Source organism: Ornithodoros turicata, chromosome 2 (assembly GCF_037126465.1).
Source record: "Ornithodoros turicata isolate Travis chromosome 2, ASM3712646v1, whole genome shotgun sequence".
Classification (NCBI taxonomy): Eukaryota; Metazoa; Arthropoda; class Arachnida; order Ixodida; family Argasidae; genus Ornithodoros; species Ornithodoros turicata.
The window spans coordinates 99,341,941-99,357,620 of record NC_088202.1 but is presented as its reverse complement, the minus strand read 5'-3'; the positions used below and the strand labels follow the sequence as shown (position 1 = coordinate 99,357,620).

The 15,680-nt window shown below is 45.7% G+C and overlaps 1 protein-coding gene and 1 long non-coding RNA gene across 2 annotated transcripts in view; both read right to left on the bottom strand.

Annotated features, from left to right (window-relative positions):
* Nucleotides 1-4,258, bottom strand: part of LOC135384913 (CUGBP Elav-like family member 4) — a 143,951-nt gene extending 139,693 nt beyond the window's left edge. The window contains exon 1 of the mRNA XM_064614095.1: nt 3,953-4,258. Within this exon, the coding sequence (XP_064470165.1) occupies nt 3,953-4,184 (232 nt within the window). The 5' untranslated portion in view covers nt 4,185-4,258. The remainder of the gene's footprint in view (nt 1-3,952) is intronic.
* A 1,313-nt stretch (nt 4,259-5,571) lies between these two features.
* LOC135383887 (uncharacterized) overlaps nt 5,572-15,680 on the bottom strand; it is a 49,892-nt gene continuing 39,783 nt past the window's right edge. Inside the window, exon 2 of the long non-coding RNA XR_010420128.1 lies at nt 5,572-5,839. This is a non-coding gene — a long non-coding RNA (uncharacterized LOC135383887). The remainder of the gene's footprint in view (nt 5,840-15,680) is intronic.

Here is a 15,680-nt window from a genome sequence, read left to right as displayed (position 1 = left end):
GCAGATACTTCGTGCTCACGTCAATAGCGTCAGCTAGGAAGCCATTCAACCTGGCTGCAATTGTGAACCCCTGTCAGAGTCCTGTGTAACACCGTCGAGGTCTTGAAAGTGATGGAGCTTTTGACGACCACCGGTTTCCCCAGACGCTTTAGTGTTATACTGTGACTTCCAATGACACTTCGTGATCCTTTCGGCGATTTATTCTTCATTTCATCCTGTTTCTTTTTTGTGTGTGTGTGTGTTCTCTCACATTTGATCGAACACTCACTATTGTTCCGTGAACGACTAGTACATAACTTATTTCAGATTTGCCATGTATCACTCCCATAGTGCCTCATACGTAATGGGGCAGAATACTCCCCATGTTATCGTCATTATTTATTTGCTGTTGTCATGGATAAGCTTCACAGCAGACCTTAGTGAAGTTACCACTCAATGGCAGCAAAAAAAAAATTGGCCGGTAGAACAGCAAGCAACCGCTAAACGAGCCCGTGTTCTCTGCGACGTACTGTGACACGACCATGGTAAACAAAGAACTTCCCATCGGGTTCTCACTTTGGCGCGAGCAAACTTGCGTTTGCTCATTACATAACGACATCGATTCCTCGTTGTCGTGGAGTTAAACAGACGGAACTTCATTCCAACTCCCATGGGCCAAAACGAACGTGGAAGATCGAAGCGAGCACCTGAGTCCGATACATGGAAGAAGAAACGTACCCATACGCAATTATCGACCGACAGGAAATCGGCAGGCGCTCCGTGCGGAAAAGGGGGGAAAACAAAAAGTTCTCCCCTCTTAGCAGTTAGACCGACGGGAGAGACCCCCTCAATATCGGAAAATCGATGTTAACTTGGAGCAACGCAGCTGTAATGAAGCAATGACCGTCCTATTCAAATCGTCTCTTCTTTGCCGCGGCAGTTGGCGTTACAATAAAGCGGACTGGGGTGAACCTCGGCCTGCAGTTTGAGCGCCAAACGATGCCGAAGGGACGAGCACTGCTCCAGACGATACGAATGAGTCTAATTGGCGCAATACCGTGGCGTCACCGGCAGGACTTCCTTCTCTTTGCGTTGGGGTCGTTGTTGGTGCTGCTCGAGACGGGAGTTTCAGGGACGACAGAGGGGGAGACAAAAGAGTAACAGGAGTAGGAGACACACGGTGCTGTCGATCGCACACAAGAATGCTAGAAAAGGCGGGGGAGCAAAACACATACTTGATTCGTGGTTCACAGGCACAGCTTTATCTTATGTTCGTGACTTCTAATTATGAATTCGGGATATTCACGTGTTTGATTATTTTAAGCAGCTGCACCGCCCAAACTGTTTACTACACACATAGCTTTTTCTTTTTTAAATACAGACACAAGCAAAATAATATGCAAAGCGAACAAAAGCATGACGAAGCAATTCGTTCTTCCATACTTGGCGATCGTGAGAAAGATCCAGATAAACAACTACAACTTTCTTACCGCAACGTTTCTTGGCGAGAGAACAAGCAAAGACCCGAAAGCCAAAATATCCGGGACCAGTCCGGGTTCCGTAATTTTGCAAAGCGGCAACAACAGCAATAAACTGCCGCTAGTAGGGGCCCATACAAAGCTACGATGAGTTCATGTTCCTGGTCTGAATGGAAATGCTTCCCTTCAACTGACATCGCGTCAGCGAAAATAAAGAACCTCTTTTGTGCACAAGCTCTGAATCAGTAAGCGAAAGAGTCCGCGAGATAGCGGGCGGACCGAATTTATTGACCTCGCACCCGGGCGCACATTTTATATTGCGTCTCATGCATGGTGCACTCTGCGGTAACGTAAATCCTGGCCCGCATATATCTAGTCATATGCGCATACGAAAGCAGGAACACACATACGCGCTGCACGCGCTCTTTTTCGGGCGTCCATTACACGCCGTGCACGCAACAGCTGCGATGGAGTAATAAATTCGGGTCGGTAATCCGGTGTGCGAGTTAAGTTTCCAGGAAAGGCGCAAAGCTATACAAAGTGCGTGGGGACAGTGAAGAATAACGCAGAATTACCATATTGTAACGAATGTTTTTAGGGATTTCAAATGCGGGTCACTTGTCCGTACATGTACACACTCCGGATAGTTCGTGTTATGAAGCAGGCTGCCATTATAAAACGACGAGAGGGCATAGGACACACGAACACAGAGACGGCCCGCTTTTCCTACACGTCCAGTGCAGTCTTATCTCAATGTTTGTTGGAATGTTTGTGGTTGGACTTGGAGTTTGAATGTAAAAATGTTTTTCAATATTTTTGTTCTACCTCTGTACATACGTTCAGTGTTTCACCGACAAGGTGAGAAATTAAAACTGGCTTTTCTTCCGTCTTATTGTCCAATGACATGAGCTATATCGTTACGGCGAAAACAATTGCAAAGAAATAGGTGTAGGGGATGCCGTCAATAAGACCATAGGGTGCTTTAGACCGCTGGTTACATCACCGTCACCCCTCTACCGGAAGCAATGGTAGCGCGCGTGACTCAATCTCATGCTTTGGTTGGATCCGGTGTGTAAGACAGATTTTTAGCAAACCGGTGATAACGTGGCTTGCGTCGAACCGTATGAACCGGAATCAATCAGTGGATAAGATTCCGAGTCACACACGACTGTGACTGACTCCGATAGGCACGATAACCTTACCAACGGTGTGCTAAAACTGCGACCTGCACTCCCACTCCGATGAACACCCAAATTCACAACCAATCGTGCCATTCTCACTCGGTGATATGACATTCTTGAGAGATCCCACGCTATACCAGTTGTTTCGCTCAGCGTACGCATTGCCAACAGCAGGAAAAACGGAATCCGGTTCCGTTGACGCGCCCTCCGCAGACCACACTAACTAACACAAGCATGAAGAGACGACAAACACGCTGTTCTACACAAGTGACGCGAAGAACATGCACGCGCCCTGTGTTGTATATACACGCAAACACTACTTCATGTTAGTTTGTATAGGGCTCTAATTGAGCTCGACACAAACGAGTCACGCAACTCTGTCAGACAACGAAACGCAAGATCTTTCGTTACGTGATACACGACTGACTGCAGCTTGCTCGTCGCAACCGAAAACGGGTAAGAACGACGTTGCAGGGGAACAGAATATTGTGAGGTTGTCTTCCATGCGCTGTCTTCTTCACAACTGAAAACATCCTATTCACTGACGATCATTTCGGGTTACGGGCAGCAAGCCGATTTCGAGGGATGCGGCGATGGCAACGGAAATGACGTATAGGTTAATTCCGCATTAAAAGGAACACGCACCATAGCACCGTAGAGATAAATCATAAATTAGGAAGCATCGCGAGATACTGGAAACGGAATAGCGGTAATACTTGTCTCCACGTGTGACTGTCGAACTACCTAAATTCCCGAGTATAAACTATAGAGGTACGCAAAACTATGACAGCCCCACTGGGAAGGTCTCAACTTCTGCGGCTGATATCCTGCAGATAATTTCGTACAAACGGTAAAACCGCCTTGAGATATGATGAAAGTAAACGACATCAATCCCACGCCTTATAAACAAAGATGCCGCTTTGTATACTAAATTCTAAAAATGATAATCACTTCTTCTCGAACTTGCAGAATTGAATACACATTATAGTTAATGCTCATTACTGCGTCGAATCCGGCGTTTCCGCACACACACACACGCCGCACAAGCCCCTGACAGATGTCACGACGCTGTATTCCTTTCACTCGCCTGCATGGCGTGTACTAACAACAGCGACGTGCACAAAAATCCTGGCTCTATAACAGCGGGCGCACGTGCTTTCGACGTAACGTAGGAGATGTGCTCTGAGAAGACTCCATCTCAGAGCCTGGAGGAAGACAAAGAGAACGGTGGAATGGGGATCGAAGCCCTCGCGTCACTCGCCGTCCTTTGTGCCGCCACATGAGATGCACAGCTGTGTCAGCGGCCCCACTCACCTTTGTGCATGCCTGTGTACTTGTCCTTGAGCACTATAAGCTCGTAGATCTTCCCGAATTGCTCAAAGAGCGGTTTCAGATCCTTTTCGTCCAGGTTGCGCGGGATCTGGCCGATGAACAGCTTGATCGCGTCGTGGTCCTTTATGGGCACTTCGCTGTTGCCGTTGTGAATCACGACTGAATCCATTACTCCGTTGTGCAAAGCCATGTTGGGGAACTCACAACACAACATACATGCAGGCTGGCGGGGAGCAAAACGATCCTCCGTCCGACACCACGAGAACTCGACGCGAGTCAGAGCGTGGACGGCAGTAGCGTCGCTCGAAAAATCGTCACTGCGCGTGCGTCTCGTCAACGCGTGGCCCGCGGCGCATGCGCTGATTGGTAAGACCCGGTCACGTGCCGCGGTAGGGAAACAGACGGCCGGGAAGAGAGCACATGGCCGCTGCTGAGTCGCGCGCCGAAAGCCCGCTCGAATGCGTCAAAAACTGAAAGAGGGATTCGATTAATGGAGCCGGATGCGGCTCCCCCCTCCCACCCGCGCGCAGGCGGCCCACTTGGATCGCGACCAACCACGAAATTCACTCGGATTATAACGATGGTAATTTGTCCGATGCTTCCTCATTATTTTTGTTGCGGACTCCGTTTTCGTTTAGGTTTTGTACAAAGTGATGTAAATGGGGAAAGCTCCGCTGTCATAATTTTGCATTTCGCTCAAATTCAACATGTAGGATGCTCGAATACCAACCCTCGGGTTTCTCACTGCAACAGAGTGGTCTTCAGTGGACACGACCTGTTCATTAGGATGCACACGCGTGTAAATCGTGTCTAAGAGTCAGAATCAGTTGCAAAGACGACTAGTTTTCGCTAAACACCGTCCAATACTTTTATAGTGAGTACATTATTTTATTACTGAAAGTCGGCCACACCTTCACAGCCTATTCCGATGAACAGCATATACCGGACAATATTGCTTGAGTTCAAAGGAGTGACCGATGACTATTTTCGTTCGCGGTGTGCAAATGTAAAGCGTTTCAACTCGTTCGAATTACAGTAGCAGCGGAACTTCGTGTCCAGTTCCCGTAGCGCACACTCGGGTTTTGGACTTTAACCCTATGCATTATTTTATGTAAAAAAAAGAAAAAAGAAGGAAGAGGGGGTTTACCAATAGGGAGTTCCCTCTGGATCTCGGGCGTATGAAGTCCCTCGCCACACGAAGGTGGGGGGTGGGGGGGGCGAGCTGAAGAAGGATTGGTACACCAGGAACGTTCCGTTTTCGAAACATAAAATAGGAAAAATAAAAAAATCACATGAAACGTACACAGTAAAGTGACACGTACTACACTCTGTGCAGAATCTTGGAATATGGTAGACATCTTAACCTTACTGCATTCATTTCCTTAGACAATGACCAATCTTTATCTATCTCTGATTCACATGATGTGAATCACATGACGTGAATCAGATGTAGCCATATTTGGGTCTGCAATGTATTTCGTGCCAGAGGGGTAGTGGTGCTAATAATAAATACTTATATTCATTGCCGAATAAGAAATTATTCGCACCTGATAAACGATACATGAAGTAATGAAAATTAATGCTGATGAACATGCAAATCCTGTAAAGAACGTGCTTTATAAGAGAATGTCAGGTACCCTGTCCGATCTCTATGCATGAAGGGGAATGGGGGCGCGGCACCCACAGCCCGAGCTCGAGGGAGGCTGTCGACTTCCGTGCCCCCACCTTCCGGCGCGTCTGCTCTGGGTGATGTCGGGGGACGATAGGTTGGTACGTGGCGTGTTATAACCGAGCGATCTTCCCGCCGGTGATGCATCAGGTCATGGAGGGTTGTGTCTTTATCGTGCGACCTGACGTCCTTGTGTACCACTGCGGAGAAGGTAAATGCATGTTAGATAAGTTGAGCATGAAAACAACACTACGGAGTTTTAGAGAATTCGCAAGCCCGACCTCAGATTCCGGCTCCGTATCGTTGCCTGTCGATCAGATATCAGCAGCATGACGTCAGCCACACCAAAGAAATCAGGCGATCGGCTTTATCATGTTTACGGAACCTTTATCGTAAAACTTCTACGTTCTCCTAAAACTCGCTACCAATGCAGCGATGTAAAAGGAGCGATGATATGGCTGGTTGATTCGGTCTACTGTTCGCCTTAGATGGGCAATGGCTGTGCTGTCTGGGTGTCTTCTCTGGGGTTTCCTCTGACACTTTAAAGTCCAAGGTCAGATTTTGTCTTCCGGAGGTACGGAAAATTTGATTGGCTGATGTGCGGGAAAGGAAAATCAGTGACGAAACCAAAATAACAAGAAATAGAGGTTTTTGGGTGGGACCATTTTGAAATGCGCTCGCCGTGTGTTATCGCTATCTCTGAATGACACTGCACGTCTGCCGCCCGCCACCTGGAAAGGAAACATTCCCGTGACGTGATCGAGCGGCTGAAAATATTCCTACGATTGTAGTGTGCATCGGAGCATTGCGCGGAACCTGTTGTATCCAGTAGTATAGTTATGCATGGGAGATGTAAGGTGCTTCAAAACAAAATTGCATAGCCACCAGCTAGCTTAGACATGCCTGAAAGAAAACAAAAACGAGGTTTGATAATGCGACCCGTTCGTTCAATTGCAGCGTAAATCTTTCAATTTGATCTGCAACCTTTATTGTAGTTTTCCAATAACATCGTCAAAATGAAGTTGTTCTTGAGTAGAATTGGAGATAACGCAGAAAGGTGCAGAGAAAAAAGAAAAACAGAGATGGAACAGTTATATACAAGGGTCATTGTATATTTTTTTTAATTATTGTTGTTTCTCTGATTTTTCTTTTTTTCTTTCTTTCTCCACGTTGAAAATGTAACCAAAGGTGACAATACAGTGCGTAAATAGACAATTTCAGTGCTCCTGAACGTTGGGATAATCGTTCGTGAAGAACTGTGTACGAAGAACTTGAAACGCAGAAATTTAAAATCTTTAAAAATTCATTTTTTGTGAGAACAATCGAGGAGTGGAATAGACTGCCTGCATCTGCTGTCTCCATGGAGAGCATTGAAAGCTTTGAAAGAGCTGTTATCAATATTTATCGTCAGTGTTCGTATAAGTGCTGCTCTAATATCTAGTGCATTGTTTTTGTACTTTGTTTTGACTGCTGTGCATGTACCCTCCTGCTTTCGCCAACTTATGGCCTGCAGTATGTACAAAAGAAATAAAATAAATAAATAAATAAATAAATAAACGCCTTTCAAACTGTCAGTGCCCAATTTGGAAAGCCAGCTTATTTATTTCTGTTGGTGTGTAAAGTGAAGTTTTCAGTGAATAATTATACATACACCGAATGCCCAATAACTACACGGCTCCTTTCTTTTTTTTTTTTTTATGCTGGGGTATTTTGCAATGGTCATTTCTTTTCCGTCCGGTCCTCCATGATGTCGTCCAAGGTCAATGCGGTCCGCGACCCGATTTCAGCTCGAGTCCCCTAAATTGTCAGTGACCGATGCGACTTTACTGCTACCACTTGCGGGGAACCTATGGCATGATGGGTGGGCTCGCACCCATCTCTACAGTCGCGTCTACATTAAGTCAATAGGAGCAGGTCCAGTTGGCTTGTCAAGTTCGTCTTGCTTACGTAAACGTTGTCCGGTCGTGTTGAACCAACATCGCGTCGAGTCAAGTCAACCCGAAAGCAGAGGGAAGGTTGACTCGACTCGCTCGGGCTATAGGCACCGCTCAGGCTAGGCTCGACTCGCTAGGCGCCACTGCGATCACCTCTGGTTGGAGCAAGTTCATGTAAACAGAATCTGGTCGGCTTTGAGTCAGCCAGCTAGTCAACTCGACCTGCTCCTGTCGGGTTCATGTAAAAGAGGCTATAGTGTAATCATTTCATCTTGCCAAGTCACATTTGTGACTTTTTTTTTTTTTTCACAGCTCCCACAACAATCGCTTTCGTGGAAATAAATATTATTATTATTATTTCGCGCCTTACGAGAACAACGCAGGCTCTCCCAGCATCACGGCGTTTCCTTTGAAGATGACCTGCATCCCGTCAGAGTCTCAGATTTGACGAAGAGCTCCAATTTTTTTTTTTTTTTTGTAATATCGTTTTCGAAGGCCAAGGTTCTTCATAAAAGGTTTTAGACATGTCTGAGTACGTGCCTGTGTTTCTTCAGCAACGCATGCTTTTCAGAGCAAATACAGGCACTCCTCTTGCTCTGCACCACCTTCTTCCTCTTCTTCTTCCTCACACAAAAATGGCCGTGGACTACGGAGGGAGGTTGACCCGGGCTATATATGACTATATGTAAGATTGATGTATCGCTATGAACCAGTATTCCCTTCTGCATTCCTCAACTTCATCGTCGTCACTCGTGATCGATGTCCTTTGCTAATAGCACAGACAGCTGTAGCACATTGGCTCATTTCTATGTATTGGTCATGCTTCCTCTCCCACAAGCATACTTTACACTCATTACAGCAATCGTGCTATTGTTCCACACTCAGAATCGCCAATCACCTACTTTACAGTCCAAGATCTGTTATTCTACTGTGTTCATAACATGCGTTCATGCAAATTAGCACCGGTATTTGGTTATTATTAGAAATCCACAATAAAGATGAGAGACAAAAACGAGTTTGACGAGATAGGAAGGTATACACGATAACGAACCCGAAAAGATGACAAGCCAGTTGCAGGGCCTCTTCCAACAGGTGACATCACATTGTTCATCTAGGATTTGATAACTTTCGATGTACTAAAACTCGCTAAAGTCGAAAGGTACGCTGCAATTGAATGACATAATCTCATTATCAGAACACGATTTATTTGTTTTCTTTACCAAAGAACCTTATCTATCCTCGCGAATTCCTATGCAATTTATTTTTCAAGCACCTTACATTTTCTACACTATGATTCCACTTGACATTTTTGACTTGCTGTCTGCTTTTCAATTCATTCCAGTTGTGGCGCTGAAGCAGTCACAAAAGGGGGTGATATTTGCGAGCATAGCTTAGCCACTTTTGCTCTGTTGCATGAAAGGTTAATTTCGTAGTGCAAATTTAAAATTGTGTCTTTTGTCAGTAGGTTTGCCTGGTTGAAAAGTGAACTCATCGCACAAATACTTCACGCACGTTGGCTTTGTAGTTTTTGTTCGTTCCTTTCTAGAAGTCGCCGGATCGATACTAAAGTTTTTCTCGGAAGCAATAAACCTCTGCGCGGCGTTAAATGATTTGTCACCCACGCTATAAGGCTGTTTGCATGGGAGGTTCTTTAAAACAGGGATTAGTGTCGACGATGGTGGGCACGTCTGTCATGGCTCGTGTTTCAGTTTAGCGACGAATTGTGTCGTTCAATTATCAGATATGGCGGGGGGGGGGGGTCGTTAAGCTGCTACAAAACTGAACAGGCTGACGAAGCTTGGATTGTTTGAACAAGACATGCTTAGTAACGAAGTTTTAAGCAACTTGTAACTAACTCGTTAGCCGCTTTTGGTTAATGTAACTGTAACTAAGTCACTCAGGTATTTTACTGTTGACAGCGATATTAAAGCAAAAGGAGTTAAAAAGTTACTCAGGTAGTGCAATGTTTTCCACGTGTCAGTCCCCAAACGTCGTTTTTGTCGAGGCTTGAAATTCTGCCGCTTTTCGCAGCAAAGAATTCCACCGTGCTGTGAGGGCTCATGGGAAACCTCCTGTTTATGACGCGGTAAAAGCATGCACGGTCAGTACAAGTGCAAAGCAGACAAAATTTTTGAGAGTTACATTTATGAGGCTTTTGTCTTAAAAGGTAACTGTGAAGTAACTAAGTTACTTTACGTGGTAGCTGTAGCCAGTTACGTTTCAAAGCGAATAGCCAACTCTAACTCACCAATTACTATTTTTTACAGACTAGCTGTAACTATAACTTATCGTTACTTTTTTGAGTAAATCAACTGGTTTGGACTTAAGAGAAAACAACCTATAGGAAACATATCTGACCTAATGAAGGGAAGTTCCTCAGGACGAGAGCTGCGGTTCTCGTCCTGAAGCACTTCCCCTCATTTTCCTTACCGGTTCGTCGGATTTTCTATAGCCTTCTACATATCTGACTTAAGTTACTCGACATTGAAAATATTTGCAGTAGCACATACTCGTCCGTACGATAGTTAACGCGGTGCAGAGCGCAAGAAATATTGGGACGCAACAAAAGAAACAGACTAGAACGACGCATAGCTTGTTACAAACGCACATACAAATGGACTTTGTGGAACGCAACGGGAAGCGGCAATGTCATCATTTTTCCTGCGAGTTTAGATTCCGCAACTTTTCTCTTTCAACCATTTCGTTTCTGTTGGGATAGATGCATGACGTCCGTTCTTGGATGTTCGTGCGCAGTCATAGAGGGGCCGAGTGAGATAAACAAACGTTAATTTCAATCCTGCGCCATGTTTTCTTTCTCTTCTTTCTTTTACGTTCTATTTCTTTTACATTGCTTTGTGTGGAGTTGTCGTTAAGGTAAACAACAAACAGGGTGTAATTTCTCAAACGAACGAAACGTTTATTTTTTTAAATTTTTTGGCAGGAAACAACAACAAAACAAAAACAAATTGCGGATTTACCCAAATCCACGACAACATACGCTACCGTGTGCGATAGTATACAAGCTGAAGAAAAAATGTACAGAAGCAGTACTTTGAGAAGCGCATTTGTTGAAAGTACGCGGCTAGTTCTCCGTCAAGAAGCGACACGAAGACGAAATGGTCAACGAAGAGGAGATGGACCTGGCTTCAGCTTCCTATTCGACGCTCCTGCTGATAACGCCAGCAGGCTACAATGGCGCAGTTATCCGAACAGCAGTGAGAAGGAAACAGGTACAGGATGGAAGGAAAGAGGAAAGGTCACCTGTATATTTTTTTACACTTCCTGTAATAAATGTACGGAGAACAGAGCGCGACCAACAATTTGCACGTCTCGAAACGACGGCTCTCGCGAGCAATTTTCATGTACATATTACCTTTGTATAGGTGAATATATGTTCTACTGGGATGGGGTAAATACAACACGGCCCTTCCACTTCTGGCTAAGAAAAAAAAAAGGAGGTACGATGACTTGGCAAAGCTCGAAGTTCGATGCAGAAAATTAAGTTTCTCGCCACTATAAATTGGCCAATGTGCCCGTACGATATAACAAAGGTTCGCTGAAGAATAATCCCGTTGATCCCGCAACTTTCAGACAAGTAGATTTTCTAATAGAATTGTGTGACGCGTTAGGTGACCTGACGCCACCCAATGAAAGTTGCCTATCTGCGCACTGCTAATGATGGCCCAACATGGTCCAAACGGCTACCCAGTGTTGGTATGGCGACGTTTGATTGATTGATTGATTATTTAAAAGAAAACCAGGGAGAAATTGAACTTGTCTCCTGACTAGTTCTGCTACTCCCAAAACAAAACAACAAACAAACAAACAACCCAAAACAAACAAAAGTACATTCCCCATCCCATCATTTGAAAACTTACAAACACATAGGCTACGTGCAGCCAAAGAGCATCGGCACCTGCGCAGTGCTGAAACTGCTACCAACTGCAGGCCTGCTCGGCGTTTGTAGGGCGAGGGCAGTACTATTTCTGAAATGCGATATGCGCAAGCATTGTGTCTTGTGCCGTCATAGAGTTTGCAAAGCAGTGCTGGTACGGCGACGATTTTGAGTTACGAATTTCTGATGCCGAGTACTTCATCTACCCATGTAGCTCAACACTAAAACACTAGTGTGGTTGTCCCACTTCATATTATTGTTGTCCCATTCATTTGTTGTCCTATTCATTTGCCGACATCTAATATGCATGTCGTACCGCCTTCCTGATATTTGAGAAATTGGAATTGGAAATGAAAGAAAAATATGGAGATGTTAGTCCCGACCCAGTCAGGACTGGCTACTCCAAAACGCTTTTGTGGGTGGAACAACAGAACCGGAAGAAAGAAAAGAGAAGAAAAACAAACAAAGAAACAGAAAAGAGGTAGAGTGGGTCAAGCAAAAGAAAGCATAATGGAAAAGGGGGAAAAGGAACGGGGGAGACGTTAGGCACCGATAAACGCTCACTGGTTCATAGCGCCGGAGAATACGCGAACACAGTGTCACCGAAGTTGTCACAGAGTGTCAAGCAGGTTCGAAGCGGTGAGGAAGTCGACAAGAGCGCGCAATGTCGTCACCAGGTGATGGACAGGCCAGCCAGCAGCCGAGAACCTTCCCAAAGGAGAAAGGGCGATTGTCAAGGCGGGTTTGTGCCGCCGCAAGGGAACGGCGAGGCGCGCTGTGTCGAGGGCAGGCATCGATAACATGTTCTGTGTCCTCCAATACCACGCCCTGAGAACAATTCGGTGAGGAAACCTTCCCAAGTTTAAAGGGGAGGCGACCGACATATGAGGCATTAAGACGGAGCCGGTAAATGATGGAGGTAACGGCCTGGGGGAGCGCTGGGGGCATTAGACACCGCAGGTCCGGATCCACTTTGTGCAGCAGTGAGGAAGATGGGACGCATCGACACCAGTGTTCCCTGCTCAGACGCTTCACTGCCGCGTTTATCGTGAACGTGATGCGTGAGTATGTGTTGTGATGTGATGTGTGATGTTTGAGAATTTGACATGATTCACGCTCTTGTCAGCAGCGGAGCAGCGCGGTTCATATGTAATCCGCAAATTGCCGACCACAGTCGACGAAGACTCGGGCGTACTGCCAACAGTCCTTGGCCTTAGCTCTTGATCTGTAAGTCAAACTCGCCGGCCCACTACTTTTCCTCCTGTTCTTTTTTACAATTACAGGCTCCCACTGACGACCCCAGATGAAATGCCTGGAGTACTTCAAGACAAGACCATCTGACCACGCCCATAGTCACTCTCTCCCATCCTCTCTCCTCTGCTGATAAAGCACTGTCTCATGTTACACGGTCCAGTCCTATTGAAGACGACGCCGTCGTCGAAATGCCGGCGCCCCAGATTTAGTAATCCGTGTATTTTTTATTAAATGTCAAACAATTCCTGAGTTCACTCTTCCTTAAAGGTACAAACTAGGGAGGGCCAACCGAATCCGCGACACCTCGAATCCTAGGCAGGGGTTTAAGATTCGGGAATCCCAGTGCCCAAAACGGCATATCAAATCTTTCGAATTCACCAACCACGATTGTTTGTTTCTTTTTAAAATGGAGGCTTCCGCCGGAGTCCGTAGAAAGCCTGATTGGCTGGTGGGCTCCGAGGTGGGCCAAAATCACAGCATAAAGCGCTCAGTGGTTAGCGTGCTGGCCAAAGTGTGTCGGCACCGTTCCCTTAGAAGCCGGCCCAGGACGCACATTCTCCACGGCGTTAGTCGTGACGTTGCCCACCTTTGTGAGGCCGACAACGGCGAGCCCTTTCAGCACCACCACAGCATAAAGCTCCGACATTACCATGGTTTTGCTTTCGATTGTTTCTTAGTTATATGGAAAACAATCACACTAGAGAGTTTATGCGTTTCTATAGTCGATGGAAAACATGTTAAATAATTAATTGTTAATTTAAGAACAAATGTATGGGTATGCTTACTCCTGAAAGTGAACTCGCACCATTCACATTGGCAACCATCCTCGGCCCTTGGTCTAACCAGATCGACCATCGCCAAGCTCTTCAGTACTTCCAGATTTTTCTCCAGAGAAGAGACCGGTGTACACTGGTCTCTCCTCTACTCTATGATGTGCCTACGTGCTCTGTGTGTGGTTTCATGTGTTGTGTTTTTGCCTAGCGTTCTGCTGATATCTTACTGACACCACTGACTATATCGACCCCTATTCAGCGTCGTTCATCACGCCATCATCAGGACACATCTCATCCTGCCCATTGTGCCTTGGGGCAGTGGGCCGCACCTCATGTGGCGAATTTCACCATTGATCATCATTAATTTATCTGTCGTTGTTGGTGAAAGTGAAATGTTACTTAATTTGTTTTTCATTAAACAAAGATTATGCTTCAATTCACTTTTAAGTAGAAGTGTATTTCAAACACTTTTTTAAGAAAGGATTCGAAAGATTCAAGATACGTAAGCTTCGTGGATTCGCAGAAGCTTCCTTGAATTCGGATTCGGAAAATTCTGGATTCGTTGGATTCGTCCCGGCTCTAATATAAACCTTCATACATGTCAAACTACGTTATGTATGAACTAGGTTATTACTAGTCTGTTCGATGGAAACATGTTGGCATATATTAGTCAAGTATAGCTTCTGATTAAGGTGAGTGGTAAGCAGCGTTCATGATATTCTGACGACTTATCATGGAATAAACTATGATCGGTTAAATCAAAAGCATTCGTAAGGTCGACAACGGTACAACAACTATTAAGCTGCTTTCAACGTTCTGTTAAATGAATTCTGTGGTATGCAGCGGTTTTGCGTTGATGGAACCGTGCTGTTGAATTTTTCAATTCAACAGCACGGGTGAGTTTGCAACGTTCTAGTCGATGTAATAATACTTCCTCGATTATTTTTGAAACGACAGGTAACACTTGTACACTCGGAGACTGTTTCTCATCCACGTTCCATCCTAACGTAATCTGTACTCATCAGGCTTGTTTGAACACCAGTGTGATTTTAGACGTTTTTAGTGCAGTGAGACAATACTGTGCAAAGCGATGCCTTCATCGTGCGCGCGATGTATGGTGAAATAATATGAATAGTCTATTTACTACTTAACTACTCGATCTTAGCCAGTGGATTTTCTATTCGTTAGGATGCTTGCCATGGCGGTAACCTCATTTCGGTCTACAGGAGCAAGAGGTAGCGATAGAGGACTGTCAGCTGTTGGTTTAATTGCAGGAAAGGTGTGTGGCGGGTGATGCTCAAAGCAAGGCAACAGATAATGTAGAAACGTATTCGCTCCGCATCTTGGAAGTGGTTGTGTGTAGCGAATGACTGGGTTTTCGTGCAAAGGAAACAGTCTGGACGAAAACCAAAACGGCGCTGTCACATGCTTTCTTGCGATGATCAGCACCTATGAAATGAAACAACTCAGGAAAAAGGCATCAACGCAGACATACACACAAACACACATACATACATACGTTGAACTCCATCTCTGTTCTTCTTTGGTCATCACCTCTGTTTTCTCATCATCTCATCATCTGTTTGTACTTTCTTTTTGTAAGCGTACTGGTGTAGCCAGTTCGACTTCGTCGAAACTCACATCCCCATATTTTTCTTTGTCACATCACCATCACGCATCAACGTCAGGACTCGAAACTAGACCTTCCCGATTTCCGGTCAGGGATGCTAGCGTTACACCACGCCAGCAGGACTGCCTCCTGACGTTTTTAGGGTGCATTAAGTACGAGGGGTGGTGGTGGTGGTGGGTGGTGATAGGGCTTGCCGTTGTCGGCCTCACGTATGTGGGCAACGTCACGACTGACGCCCTGAGGGAATGTGCGTCCTGGGCCGACTTCTAAGGGAACTGTGCCGACATATGTCTGAAAGCGTCTGAGGAAAACCCAGGAAAAACCCCAGACAGCACAGCCGGCACCGGGATTCGAACCCGGGTACCTCCCGGGTTCGAGGGGAGAGCCGGAGGGTGCGGACAGACAACCAATCACGCTCTTCCCATTCTCACTTACATCTTTCTCACACACGTTAGTTCATTCCTCATATCACCACCAGAAATGGGTGGGTGGGGGGGGGGGGGGGGGTATCGCCCCTGCGATAAAATTCTCCATTCATCATCTTGAAATAAAGTT